Below are 14,524 nucleotides of genomic sequence, written 5' to 3'. Positions count from 1 at the left end.
CAGAATTAGGTATACTATCTGCTAATTTTACTCGCTGTGAGTATTCCATTCCACAAAAAAATCAGACAATGAGGAAAATAGGCAGACTGAAACAAAAATATAATCAATACCAGACCTTGCCCCTGCTCATTTAAAAGTAGGTACTCCATCTACAGAAGTAGCTTATCTTTTGTTGAGCAGGTTGACTAAGTTATAATCAAAGACCAAATTGTTTTAAAAATCCCCCTGCTCAGTATGCTTGAGGTGTACTTGGTCACTAGGTACGCTCTCATTGTCAGACATGGCAACAAATACATTTCCAGGCAAGGATCAAATTAAAATCGCCCATCAGCATCAATACTGTCTATATAGATTGGCAAGTAGTGAACAAATCATTCAAAAACTTGCTAAGATCATGTGTCTCCCTCCCAAAGATTGCATTGTAAACATTGATAGACAGAATCCGGAGCTTGTTTTCAAAGGACAAGAAGATACCGAGTATAAACGGTGAATTGGATGTAATCACCTCTATTTTAGAGTTCAGATCCAGTTTTATTAATGTTGGTAAACCCCCTCTTACTCTCCCACGGATAGAGGGAATTGCTTTAGAAATGAGGTAGCATGCCTGCCTAGATATATGATCCCTTCCGTGTCCCACATCTCCCGGAGACTAATAATATCATTAGAGTTGTTCATCTTAACCCATACTTCATCACAGATATGCCCATGAACCCCAGCAATTTTCCAGCTTAACACTTTCAGATCTCTTAAGGAGCTGGTGTAGATCAGGTTCCCAGGGCCTGGGTTCTTTCCCAAAACTGTACTGTGTACCCCCAATTGACACCACTCTGACCACATGTCAGACCCTTGTAAAAGGTACCATGAGTACCAAGGGCCCTGTGGCCAAGGATGGCCTCTAAGGGCTGCATCACTTATTGTGCCATCCTTAGAGGCCCTGTACCCACACACTGCCATTGCAGGCAGCATGTTTTGGTGCATAACAAAGCGAAGAGTCAACATGGCACATATCTCTGTGTGCCATGCCTACAACCCACTGCCCTATCATAGGTCAAACTTTATGTTGTAGGGGGTGCACTCCTATGGTGTATATTTTTAACCCTGGTGAATTGTGCGCAGCAAACACAGGTTTCAGTACTTGTTATAAACTTGGCTACCATAGGTCAGCCACCTGTCTAGCTGGGTGCACTATACCAGTGGTGAGGGTGTAGGTGCACGAGCCCTGTACCCCTACAGTGTCTAGACCAATTCGTAGACATTGTAAGTGCAGTAATGCCATTAAGAGTATATGGTGCTGGGAGTTTGACATTACGAACTCCACAGCACCATAAAAGCTTTACTGAAAACTGAGTAGTTTGATATCAAACTTCTCAGCACAATAAACCCACACTGATGCCAGTGTGGGATTTAATGGATATTGCACTCAGCGGCATCTTAGAGATGCTCCCCGAAAAACGACTAGCCTCTGGTGGGTTCCCTGACTGGTACACATCAGCCTGCCACTATGCAACATGTTTCTCGACTCCTGGGGTGGGAGCCTTCGATTCCTGAGCCCAGAAACAAAGCCTTTCCTGGGCAGAGGTGGTCACACCTCCTCCAGGCCAGGAAGAGCCGTCTGTGGCAGGGGAGCTTCAAAGGCCTTGCCGCCTTTGTAATGTGACCCCCAGCCTCTCCTGCTATCAGGAGCAGGCCCCCTTTCTCTCTCCCCACATTTTCGGTGGGAAACATTAGCACATCCCAGAAGGTGTGCCCACCTCTGCCAACCCCACCCCTCAGGTGGGGGAGGCGGGGTGAATCTCACTCTTCAGTGCCCGCCATCTTGCAGATGGCAAGCGCTCTACAATCAGGATTAGGGATTGTGTCCACTCTCCCACGTGGGGTGAGCTCACCAAGGGTGTAGTCACCCTAAGATCAGCAGCCCATTGGCTACTGACCTCGAGACCCCTAAAACGCCTCCTAAATACAGTATTTAGGTGGCAGCCCTGAACCAAGAAGACAGATTCCTGCAACCTATGAAGAAGAAGGACGAAAGAAGACGTCCAGCAGAATAGACTGGAAAGAACAAGTGACTTGGCCCCAGCCATACCGGCCCGTCTGTAGTTTCCAGAGATCCTGCCCCAAAAGTCGCTGTGTCCTGCAGTCAGCAACCTCCAGAACCCTGGGAGGAGTGACTGACTTCAACAAAGACCGGATCTCCTGTAAACATCAGCTCTGTTCAAAAGAAACTCCCAAGACAGACTCTGAGCCTGCTGAGGACCAATAAACCCGACGCCTGGAACCACCACTGCACCCGACACCTACTGCCTGAATCTGGGTGGCCCACCATTTCCAGTGAGGTCCCCCAGCGCTCCAGAGTCCGAGTCCGCGTGGGTTGACCCCTCCAGGACTCACCGACGTTGCCTGCAGCCTCTGCACGGAGACCCCCAACCATAAGTGGCCCGGTAAGGTGAAATCCGACCTCAAAAGACACCCCTGCATCCAGCCGCCCTGCTCCCTGGAGAAGAACACCCGAGATGCACCTATGTCCCCGAGCCCTCCAACTCACCTGCCCAGCTGTTGGTTCCTCCCGGAATTCTTCCTGGACCGAGCCTGCCGCAAAAATCCCAAACCGGCAACTCCCCTTGAAAACAACAGGGTACCTGATGCCAAAACAGCACCCTGCACCCAGCTGCCCCTGCACCGCTGCGGGTGCACTTTGTGCGCTAAAGCAGATCCTCCTTTGCCCTGAGCCTAACACCAGGAGCTTTGCTCCCACAACCTTGTGGCCTGCTAGTGAGCACCCACCAACTGGAGGCCCCGTTGGATGACATTGGGCCTCAGCACTCTGCACCCAGCCACCCTAGTGATGCTGAGGGTGCTTTGAGAGTGCATCGTTGACCCTGGGGTAACTCTGGTTCTAACCCTAGAATACCAACTCCTACAAACTTGTACCTACCTTTAAACCAATAACTCAATTTTCCTACATAGGATTGCATTGACTGCTTTTTCCTAAACATTGTGGAGTTGGTTTTGTTTGAAACATTGAAAAACTGCAAATAACAAAAAATTGCTTACTTACCTTTTCTCTAGGAAATGTCCTTGTGTGATATCTAGGCATATCACACTGAGTAGAAAAAGTAATCCAGAAGGTAATCTGTAAGGTAATCCTAAATAATCTAAGAGTAATTTCCACTGTATTTAAAGCATTTAGAAACCTGTAACAAAGTCATTTTCATTCAGCTTCCTTGTATTGATCAACCTGCCTTAAAAAGTATCATATACACTTATCTGTGCCAGGCTTGCTTGGTTCTAGGAAATAAATACAACTAAATAGTATTTTTATACAAATCAAATTGGTCTGAGTTCAGTCTTTGAGTGTGTGACATAATTTGCTGATTGAGTGTGTACAACAAATGCTTAACACTACCCTCTGATAAAGCCTTACTGCACACCCACACTGCCACAAATAGAGAGTAAGGTGCTATCTACTTTTACCTCTGCCTACCTTTGGGGTTCCACTGGACTCTGTGCACACTATATCTCATTTTGATATAGTATATACAGAGCCAACTTCCTACAGCTGGTGACTCTTGTGCGACCTCGATTAGCAGTCACAGGGCCTAGTCAATCTTGGTCATTTAGCCCACTCAGCGGGTTAAAGGAGTTACTCAAGGCTATATTGGGAGTACTGATGACCAGCTCCCCCATCAGATCTGAATTCACCCCCCTATCACCCCTCACAAGATCTTCCCCAAGTTCAAGGGCCTGTAAAAGAACCCAAGAGAGAACACTCTAATTCTACTGGTGATAACTGCATTGGTCATAAGGTTGTTCAAAATATAGCCCGCCCTACCAGCATTACAAAAATTCAGCAAAATGCTGTCCCCCTGACAAATATTTGAAGAATTTCCTATTCATCCCACTCTCCAAGTCGTTATAGTCTCCTCAAAAAGAGACTGTCTGATTTTAAAAAGAACCCTCCCAGACAGCCAGGGTACAACTTTATTTTAAGTTGCTGGTGATTTTTCGATTCATTCTGTTTTTAATGGTGGAGCATTAGTCAAAACTATGATGTACGGGGTGGATGCAGGAGGGAGTTAAATAACCATATCTCATGGAGCAACACCCGGTGTGGGGGACTTGCCAGAGATACAGGGGGCCCTCCCTGAACTACCTTATTCTGAGCATGGGCCACGGTTAATAGTGAGGATCCATCCACCCAATGCCCCAATACTGGCCCACTTGGATGTTGGCTGAGCATTTTGCATTGCTGTTGAAGAGCCAATAGAATTGTTTTCAAAATTGCCAGAGTTCTTCACACCCCTTGCATGCTGTAATGATTTGGAAAGAGAAAACCTGGTGGGACTGCGCACCTGGGTAAATTAATATTGTCAGGGGGGAGGTTGTCGGCGAGGACACTTTACTTAGAATATTAACTGAATGATCATGAATGAACCCTACTGTTTCTCCCATTTTTCATAGGACTTCCTTAAATTTGGCAATACTTTCATTAAGAGCTTCAAAGGCAGTTGAAATTTGTATTTCCAGTTTTGAGAAGAGCTCCTGATTAAAGCAGTGTCCCTAATAAGCATCTAGGGTGCCCCTTTTGCTCCCTCAAGGAGACTTATTACCTAATTGGGGATTACAGGGTGACACCCACTTTATACATTTGGACCTGGCACCTCCCTTATCTCCACTAAACGGTTTCGGGGAGTCAGTCTGTCCTTGTGGCAGAAATGTATACCATTACCCTGTGTGTCCTGTGTTACAGAGTGGTGCGTTGCGCTACAGGTGTCCCCTGCATTTTCAACAAGAGTGTCCCTAGGAGAATTACCTGATAGCCCACTGGACAGGTCTGACTCTAGGTGAGTTTGCAACAACTGATCTGCCACATTGGAAATCTCTTCTTTGAGCACCCCCACAGCATTGTTTAGAAAATATTTTTTAAAGTACTAGTTCTTGGCTGTTTGTCGACCATGTTTAACAGGTCTATCTTTCTCTTTCCCATGGCGCAAGTAAGGAGCAGGAACAAAGAAAAACAGCAGTCTCAGGCAGCCCAAACAGCAACTAGGACAGAAAGCCCTTCAAATTGAAGCAGTCCAAAGACCAAGATCAACTCACGTGCTGCAGGAAGCAAGGCTTCAGAGAGGTGGCTCAGCCTCATCCAGGCTCTGACAGGCGCAGAGGTGCCCACTGTTGGCCAGATCTTCGCCCGGGCGTGCGCCCAGGCGTGTTGTGTGCCGTTAGGAAAAACTGCCTTTTAAAGTGCCCGACTGGCACTGGTTCAGTCCCCCCTCCTCATGACAGGGTTCATGGGGCTTGGAGGCCTGACTCACTAAGGCGTCTCCTTCCTGCGTGTCCATATTAGCTTTTGAACTACCTTCCGTCTTTATAATTAAAGCAAATACAGCATTGAAAGTTGGGGCCCAGGGATAAAAGCCCCCATGCTCAATTTTTATTTCTCCACAGAATACTGTTATTCTCTGCTGAGACACCACTTCCCCTGCATCCCTACCAATTTTGGGGATGGTGTTAGCAGAAGTAAGTCCCTGACAGGTGGCAATCTTCCTACTAATGGGATGTGGCTATCCAAAAACTTGCAACCTGGTTGCTAACCTGTAATTGGAGGCATCCATGCCCTGGGAACCCCACGCCCCTTTGAGCAGATTTGCTTACATTACTGGTGTGGGTATGTGTGAGCAAGTTTATGAAGTAATTTTTTGATACAGATCCTTAATTTACACTCGTGAATTGAGATATCTGTGCACCTATGTTATGAACCAGAATCATTGTGTTGATGGAAAAGTTCAGATATAAACTGTGTTTACTATATTGTATCTGACAGCACCATTATAGTGAGTACATATAAATAATCTACTTTATTTCTGTCCCTAGAGAAATTGTGGTCTTCTTTGCCAGCTTCCTCCTTGAATAAACATGTCCTCATGCTTAAGAAGGCCATTGTAAACCTACAAAAGAGTGCACATGTGACTCGCCAGGATTATGAGATCATTACCCTGGCTTTTGAGGTGCTGAAGAAATTGTACACGGTAAGCCTATTCGTTTCTCTACCACAATATCGAGTTTTTAATATTGTTATGCCAACATTTCATAAACAAAATATTTAATCTTCAGTATAAAGAAGGTAAGTATATAAAAAAAGTATAGCTTTACTCTTCTTAACACCACATCTACATACCTTGAAGATATATGCGAGTGACTTTATTATTCAGGTTACATCATAACCAGAAACACATTTTTAAAATATTATGTTTCTGCTTGATGTAGGTAAATATGAAGGCTAACACTGGGCTGCCAGTCGAGGAATTCTACATCCATGAACTCTGCCACGATCAAATATTATGGGATGATGTGCACGCATGGCAAAAGTTGGAACAAGAAGTAAGTACACTTTTTAAAAAATGTTAGTTGATTTGAGTATGGAAGATGATTGTTTACATAGGTGTTATTGACTGCGGAATAGGCACGCTCACAAAGGCAACATGTGTTTCGTTTGTGTGCTACATTAGTTCAAATGTTTTCCTGAGCAAACCTTTCCTAGTAAACAAAGAGCCTCTTTGGATGCATATTAAGAGCTCGGTGAGGAATGCCCTAGCATTGTATATTACCACAGCCTCCCTTCCCTTGAGCCAACTCAGGGTGGTTCAGTGGCCTAGTAAGTGTACCCTAAGTCCTAATCCATTAAGCTTCTATGGGTTACCCTGTATTCCTCAGAACCCAGGTATCCTTTAGGATATAGAGACAAATGGTCCTTTTGGAGCAAAAACAGTGATTTGTGTGCAATTGCTTAGTAACACATACATAAGGTATGAATCTCTTTAGAACGGTTTGTCAGTTTCATGTGCACAGGGCAAATGGTTATTTCTTTTTGGCTACCTCCAGGACTATTGTTTCAGTAGAGGCAAATAAAATCCGTTGTTGGCGTTTTGACCATTGACAATCGTGGTTGTTACGAATCATCATTATGGATCTTTATCAGGACTGGGTGCAAAACAACCTTGAGTCGCATGGTGCCTTGAAACATGTATGTTCGAGGCATATGAGCTGCAGATCACACACTAAGGATAAGATCGCCATCTGGTGTTGGGCTCGGATGATTGCAGGTTGTTGTTGTCTTCGGAAGAAGTCTTTGGTCACGAGATAGGTGACTCCTCCTCTGGACAACAGTGCGCATGGGCATCCACTCCATCCTCAGATTGTTTTTTTCCGCCATTGGGTTCGGATGAACTTTTTTCCGCTCCAGCAGAAAACTTCTAGCAATCACAACAACTCTCCAAAATTTACAACTCGACGTCGAAATCCCATCGGACCGGCTCTGGACGCGGCTGATGGAAAGGACACCCTTTAAAAAATGCCCCCAATGTGGAGCAAAGTTCCCCCACCGTGATCACCACGAGGTCTGTAATCTGTGCCTCTCGCCGGACCACAACGAATCCAGCTGTCCAGCCTGCGCTGCATTCCGTTCGAAGAAAACCATCCGGGACCGAAGAGCTCGACGCCATATCATGGCCAAACCGGCTCCAGAACCAGACAACATCTTTGCCCAGGATGTCCCTGACGACGATTCCGAAGACCTCCAGATCGTGTCGGAGGCCGACGATTCTGATCCGGGGCAGCGTGTGAGTACCAGCTCCCCTACCCCAACCCCACCAAAAAAGACATTGGTAAATACTCTGCCAGCTGGGCCTAGTCACGACCCAAAATCATCTTCAGAAGCCCCGCCCCCGGGCCCGGCTCCGAAGAAAAATAAGCCTGCAGGTGGCTCGGGCTCGAGCAAACCTCATATTATTGTGCCTACAATACCTTCGGCACCGAACGAGGCTCCGAGGCCGAAATCTCCATCGGCACCAAAACGTCACTCGGCACCGACGTCTCCATCGGCACCGAAACGTTCTTCGGCACCTAAGTCTCCACCGGCACCGAAAGGTTCGTCGGCACCAAAAGGTTCGTCGGCACCAAAAGGTTCTTCGTAACCGAAATCTCCGCCGGAACCGAAAAGTTCTTCGGCGCCGAAGAAAGTCCACAAAGAATCTGACAATCTCACAAAATCCAGATCGGAACCCAAAAAGTCGGCGCCAAAGCCACCTTCGGACACTGAGGAACTTTTTCGCCCAGATCCAACGCAAAAACGGATTTACATCAATCCTAAAACCGGACATGTCACAGCTGTGCCATACAAGAAAAGGAAGCTGGACACAACACCTCCTCCAGCTCCTCTAAAGAAGAAGGACTGTGCCACTTCACCCATACGTCCTTCCTCTCCTATATTACCTCCCATCCCATCCCCCCCACCCCCACCTCCTTCTCCTCTACCATCTCCTTCTCACACACCACCTCCACAGGATGATGATGATTTAGGGGGAGGGGGAGACCCGGATTTCCTTAATGATCCTACTGATCCTAATGATCCCTTTACAGTCCCGGACACAGCACCCATAGATGACTGGGCTTACCCTATGCCTGACATGCCTGATCCCACTCCATACCCCTCCAAACCCTCCCCTCCGGATGACCATTTAGGGTTTGGTCAGCTCATAAACAGGGCGGCACTGTTCCATGGCGTCACCATGCACACAGACACACCTGAAGAAGACTTTCTCCTCGACACCTTTGAGCAGTCGCAAAAAAACGTTCACATTCTGCCCATGATTAAATGAGTGATAAAGCACGCCACTGAGGTTTTTAAAGACCCTGTTAGGGCCAGGGTTCTTAACCCCCGGATAGAAAAAAAATACAGACCGGCCCCACAGGATCCTGCGTACATCAAAGCGCAACTCCCCTTAGACTCTTTAGTCGTGTCAAATGCCAGAAAGCGTGCGAACTCACAAACAACTGGAGACACACCGCCCCCAGACAAAGAGTCTAAGCTCTTGGAGGCTCCCGGCAAAAGGGTTGCCGCACAAGCTGCTAACCACTGGCGTATTGCCAATACACAAGCCCTATTGGCTCGCTATGATAGGGCTCATTATGATCAACTAGAGGACCTTTTGCAACACCTGCCTGATCAATACAAATCCCAGGCCAATGACCTCATCCAAGAGGGCAAACTAATATCAAATGCCTCAATCAAATGTGCATTAGACGCAGCGGACACCGCCTCTAGGGCAGTCAACACAAGCGTATTACTTAGACGCCACGCATGGCTCCGCATTTCCGGCTTTAAGCCGGAAGTACAAACAACCATTCTTGTTCAACCCTTTAATCAGGAGCAACAATTCGGACCCGCAGTAGACACTGCATTAGAAACAAGCATTGGCATAGCCAATAGGTCTCGCCTTTGGGACCTTATAAGTGTTTAACCATGCAACAGTTGCATAACTAAATACTTATAAGGTCCCAGAAGCGAGACCTATTGGCTATGCAGAGCGACCGTGCGGCCGCGAAAGTAAGAGTGATCGCGATGGCGATCACGATCAAACATCAAAGCGAAAATAATTGCGATAAAGCGCGGCGCGCGCCCGCGCACATGCACAGTAGCTCTAGGCTGGCCTGGTAGCACTTTTTGGAGCCCTCTCAATAAGTCTCGCCAGACCAGCGCATGCGCTGGGCCAGGCGAGACCTAAAAATGAAGAAGGATAATGAGACTGCCAAATCAATGGGAGCATTACAGTCTCCTCAAGCCAGAGGCTCCTTTCGTCGCTCCTTTTATAGAGGGGCCTCCAAATATGTGGGAACAGACACCTCTTCCACCTTCAAAACATCAGGTCAAACATCCCCTAACAGAGGATATTTTAGAGGAGGTTACAGGGGAAACAATACCAAGGGCCGAGGGCGGGGCAACACCAACACCCGCACCTCTCCAGCCACTAAACAGTGACTTGCCCCCACTCCGCCCAGACCATTCCACTCCGGTCGGGGGAAGACTTCAACAGTTCCTACCTGTCTGGAATTCCATCACAACAGACAGGTGGGTAAGATAAATTATCCAGTCTGGCTACTGCCTCGAACTCATAAATACCCCCCCAAACATACCACCCAAACACCGTCCCATGTCGTCTCACCACCTCACGCTCCTCAAACAGGAAATTCAGTCTTTGCTTCAAAAACACGCAATAGAACCAGTTCCACTCCAACATCAGGGCACAGGAGTATATTCCCTATACTTCCTCATTCCCAAAAAGGACAAGACCTTAAGACCCATACTAGACCTCAGACTACTAAACCAGTATACAATCAGATCACTTCCACATGATCACTCTCCAGCAAGTCCTTCCATTACTTCAACAAGGCAACTTCCTTGCCACATTAGTCCTCAAGGAAGCATATTTTCACATCCCTATGCATCCTGCGCACAGGAAGTATCTACGATTTGTGGTAGACGGTCAGCACTATCAGTTTACAGTTCTCCCATTCGGAGTAACAACCGCACCCAGGGTATTCACCAAATGCTTGGCAGTTGTGGCAGCATATCTCAGGAGACAACAAATCCATGTCTTCCCCTATCTGGACGATTGGCTCATAAAAGCCAATACTCTCGACAAATGCGTTCTCCACACTCACCGCACTATTCAAACCCTACACAACTTGGGATTTACCATCAACTATCCCAAATCTCAACTGCAACCCTCCCACGTACATCAATACCTGGGAGCCACCATAGATACATCCAAGGCCATTGCTTATCCCAGCACAGCCAGGATAGCCAACATACAAAATCTCATCAAAAAATTTCAAACCCAACACTCTCTTCCAGCAAGGGTGTTTATGCAACTCTTAGGCATGATGGCGTCATGCATCTCCATAGTACCCCACGCACGCCTTCAAATGCGTCCCTTACAGGAATGTCTAGCACAACAGTGGAACCAGGCCCACGGACAACTTACCAATCTGGTGTTGGTGGACAGCCGCTCACTTTGTTCACTGAAGTGGTGGAACACCATCAACCTGTCCAAAGGTTGACCACCGACGCATCTCTCACAGGGTGGGGAGCCCACCTCCTTCAACACACCACTCAGGGCAGGTGGACCACTCAACAAAAACAGCTCCACATCAATCACCTAGAACTTCTGGCGGTGTTCCTAGCACTCAAATCCTTCCAAGTGCATCTAAAAAACAAAACTGTCATTCTCTCCAACTGTCCCAACTTGCACAACAAATCTGGAGATGGGCAATTCCCCAAAACATCTACCTGCTAGCAGAACACCTCCCAGGGGTTCAGAACCAGGTGGCCGACCTCCTAAGTCGCCACACACAGCAACACACAGCAAATACACAAATGGGAATTACACCCCAAAGTCCTACTCCCATTCTTCCAAAAGTGGGGACAACCAGACATAGACCTGTTCGCCACACAAGAAAACGCAAAATGCCCAACCTTCGCCGCCAGGTTTCCACACCCACAGTCAAAGGGCAATGCGATATGGATGTACTGGTCAGGCAGATTTGCGTACGCTTTTCCGCCTCTCCCACTCATTCCATTTGTGGTACGCAAACTGAAACAACAGTCGCTAACACTCATCCTAGTAGCTCCCACTTGGGCACGTCAACCCTGGTTCACCACACTTCTGGAACTATCTCTAGTTCCACATCAAAAATTGCGTCTCTCCCCAGCTCTATTAACCCAGAACCATGGAGAAATCAGACACCCAGATCCTCAAACACTGAACTTGGCAATCTGGCTCCTGAAGTCTTAGCGTTCGGGTACCTCAACCTTCCTCCAGACTGTATGAATATCATAAAAGAAGCAAGAAGTCCTACTACTAGGGCGTGTTATGCGGCAAAATGGAAAAGATTTGCCATTTACTGCACTAACAATGACATACGTCCACTGGATGCTTCCATCCCAAACATCATTTGCTATTTACTACACTTGCAAAGATGCAATTTAGCGTATTCCTCTATACGTCTACACCTAGCGGCATTAGCAGCCTACTTGCAAAATAGACAACACCTGTCCCTCTTTAAGGTACCAGCCATTAAAGCATTTATGGAAGGTCTTAAAAGAATTATTCCTCCAAGGTTACCACCTTCCCCAGTGTGGAACCTTAATATTGTTCTAACAAGGCTCATGGGTCCCCCATTTGAACCAATGCACAAATGCGAACTGCAGTTCCTAACATGGAAAGTGGCTTTCCTTGTCGCAATCACATCCCTGCGAAGAGTAAGTGAAATACAAGCCTTAACTCTTGAAGAACCCTTCCTACGACTACATCGTAACAAGGTGGTTCGTAGGACAAACCCAAAATTCCTCCCTAAAGTCATCTCCCCTTTCCATCTAAACCAGTCAGTCGAACTGCCAGTCTTCTTCCCTAATCCAGATTCAGTAGCTGAGAGGGCACTTCATACCTTAGATGTTAAAAGAGCCTTGCTTTATTACATCGATAGAACCAAACCTTTTCGAAAAACCAAGCAACTGTTTGTTGCTTTCGCTCCACCACATAAAGGCAACCCTAGTTCCAAATCAGGTATAGCCAGGTGGATAGTTAAATGTATCCAAATATGTTAGCAAAAAGCTAAACGTACTCTTATAGTTCCCCCTAGGGCGCACTCCACGCGCAAAATATGGGCTTCTATGGCATTCTTAGGGAACATCCCCTTAGAAGATATTTGCAAAGCAGCCACATGATCTACTACACACACCTTCACTAAGCACTACTGTGTCGATGTGCAATCCAAACAACAAGCTTCAGTAGGCCAAGCTGTCCTAAAAACTCTATTCTGAACTGCTGCAACGGATACAGGTGACCACCGCTAGGGGAGACACTGCTATATAGTCTATCCTTAGTGTGTGATCTGCAGCTCATATGCCTCGAACGGAATATGCTACTTACCAGTATGCATCTGTTCTTGGCATGTAGAGCTGCAGAGCCACACACGCCCACCCGCCTCCCCGGGACCTGTATCTGTTCCAGCATTGTCTTAATTAGACACTACACATAAACATCGTTTCTCTTTATTTCTTATACACTCCATCATTTCCCATCATGGCGAAAAACAATCTGAGGATGAAGTGGATGCCCATGCGTACTGTTGTCCAGAGGAGGAGTCACCTATCTCGTGACCAAAGACTTCTTCCGAAGACAACAACAACCTGCAATCATCCGAGCCCAACACCAGATGGCGATCTTATCCTTAGGGTGTGGCTCTGCAGCTCTACATGCCAAGAACAGATGCATACTGGTAAGTAGCATATTCCTTATCTATTCTAATTGGACATCTTATGTGGTGCCCGGGAAAACTATCTTCCAATGTCATAGATCCACTGCTAGATTGCTTGTTTGGGACGATACTCCTTATGGTGAGTGACTCCTACGAGCACCGCATTAGCTGTCCAGTTCGATTTGATGAGCCTACCCCTCCAGCCATATCAAAGGCACACATATTTGCAGGTCAGAGGGCCCCTCTCACCCCCGGGCCCTGGAGACTCTGCACCTGCACTACTATTTGCTTAGCCCATGGGGTGATGCAGGTGAGTGCATACAACAGGTGGGTTAAAAGGCCCGTATAGATATCAGCCCTGCTGTGGCGCTGCACTTTTTAGTGCTACTGCGCTATATTGATTTAAAGTGGCAGTTCAATTTAGAGAAAAACAATCATTAATAAAGCCAAGAAGTCTGATGTTGGTCCCCAGCCTTTTGACTTTAGCAATTCTTGTTTTGGTCTGTCATGGTTTTTGCAAAATGTCATTGTTGGGAAGCTGCTGGGCCCTCACCAATCTAAAACATTGAGTAAAGAAAAAATATTTTTGGGTTCAAAAAGGCAAACATTCTCAAAGTAGTCCCAGGCACTAAAGGCAGCTACTTTCTGTGTGGATGGGAAGGGGACACAAAAGTAAAGAAAATGTGATGAATGGAATGCTTGGATTAATCTCAGCCACTGGTAGTTACTTGGGCCGTGTCTCAGCCCATGGTTCTTTTGCACAGCCACACAAGCATCTCAAGACTGTTTTCATCCTAGTTAGTCCTCATCAACCAGTTATAGTTCGGTTCCAGTGACACTGTGTACAGAGGACACATATCTGGGCCCTTGATGGATGGAATGTTTGAATTAATCTCAGCCACTGGTAATGAGTCAGGCCACATCCCAGTCCATCTTTCTTTTGCACACCATGCCACCTCAGTTTTGGCAAAGCCCTATGCAAGTCAGTCTTGACTCTGCTCCATTGGGAACAGTCCAGTCTGAACTGCCCAGCCAGGTCCTCCCTGAATACAAGCAACCCAGGACTGACTTTGCCATAAATATGGGCTCATCAGCTGGGTGCAGCTTGGTTCCAGTGACACAGTGTGCATGGGACCCTCGTCAAGGCATATCTGTCCCCATGTGAAAGTGAAGCATGTTGTAACTCACTGTGCAGTGAAGTCAGACAATGGCTAAAGTGGACTGTGGGTGGAAGAAACACGAGAACGACACAACAGCAGACTTATGGATGAAGTCTGGCTGAAAACTCCTAAACATATTTATGTTATACACATAATTGTAGTAAAATCAGATGGTCAAACTAACGCCAAACCTAAAAAGCCAATCAGTCTTGTGTCAGCTGCTAGCCTTTTTCCTTTTCTAATTCTTTTTTGTAATGGTTTTTATAAAT

At 46.7% G+C, this 14,524-nt stretch overlaps 1 protein-coding gene across 2 annotated transcripts in view; it reads left to right on the top strand.

The window, feature by feature from the left end:
- Nucleotides 1-14,524, top strand: part of LOC146866328 (E3 ISG15--protein ligase HERC5-like) — a 389,340-nt gene that overhangs the window by 245,285 nt on the left and 129,531 nt on the right. For both annotated transcript variants that reach the window (XM_085635608.1, XM_085635616.1), the window contains 2 exons: nt 5,872-6,026; nt 6,265-6,378. In XM_085635608.1, coding sequence (XP_085491734.1) covers nt 5,872-6,026; nt 6,265-6,378 — 269 coding nt within the window. The remainder of the gene's footprint in view (nt 1-5,871; nt 6,027-6,264; nt 6,379-14,524) is intronic.

The sequence above is a fragment of the Triturus cristatus genome, chromosome 2_1, assembly GCF_964204655.1.
Source record: "Triturus cristatus chromosome 2_1, aTriCri1.1, whole genome shotgun sequence".
Classification (NCBI taxonomy): domain Eukaryota; kingdom Metazoa; phylum Chordata; class Amphibia; order Caudata; family Salamandridae; genus Triturus; species Triturus cristatus.
The sequence above is the reverse complement of the archived record's forward strand: the minus strand, read 5'-3'. Positions and strand labels throughout refer to the sequence as shown.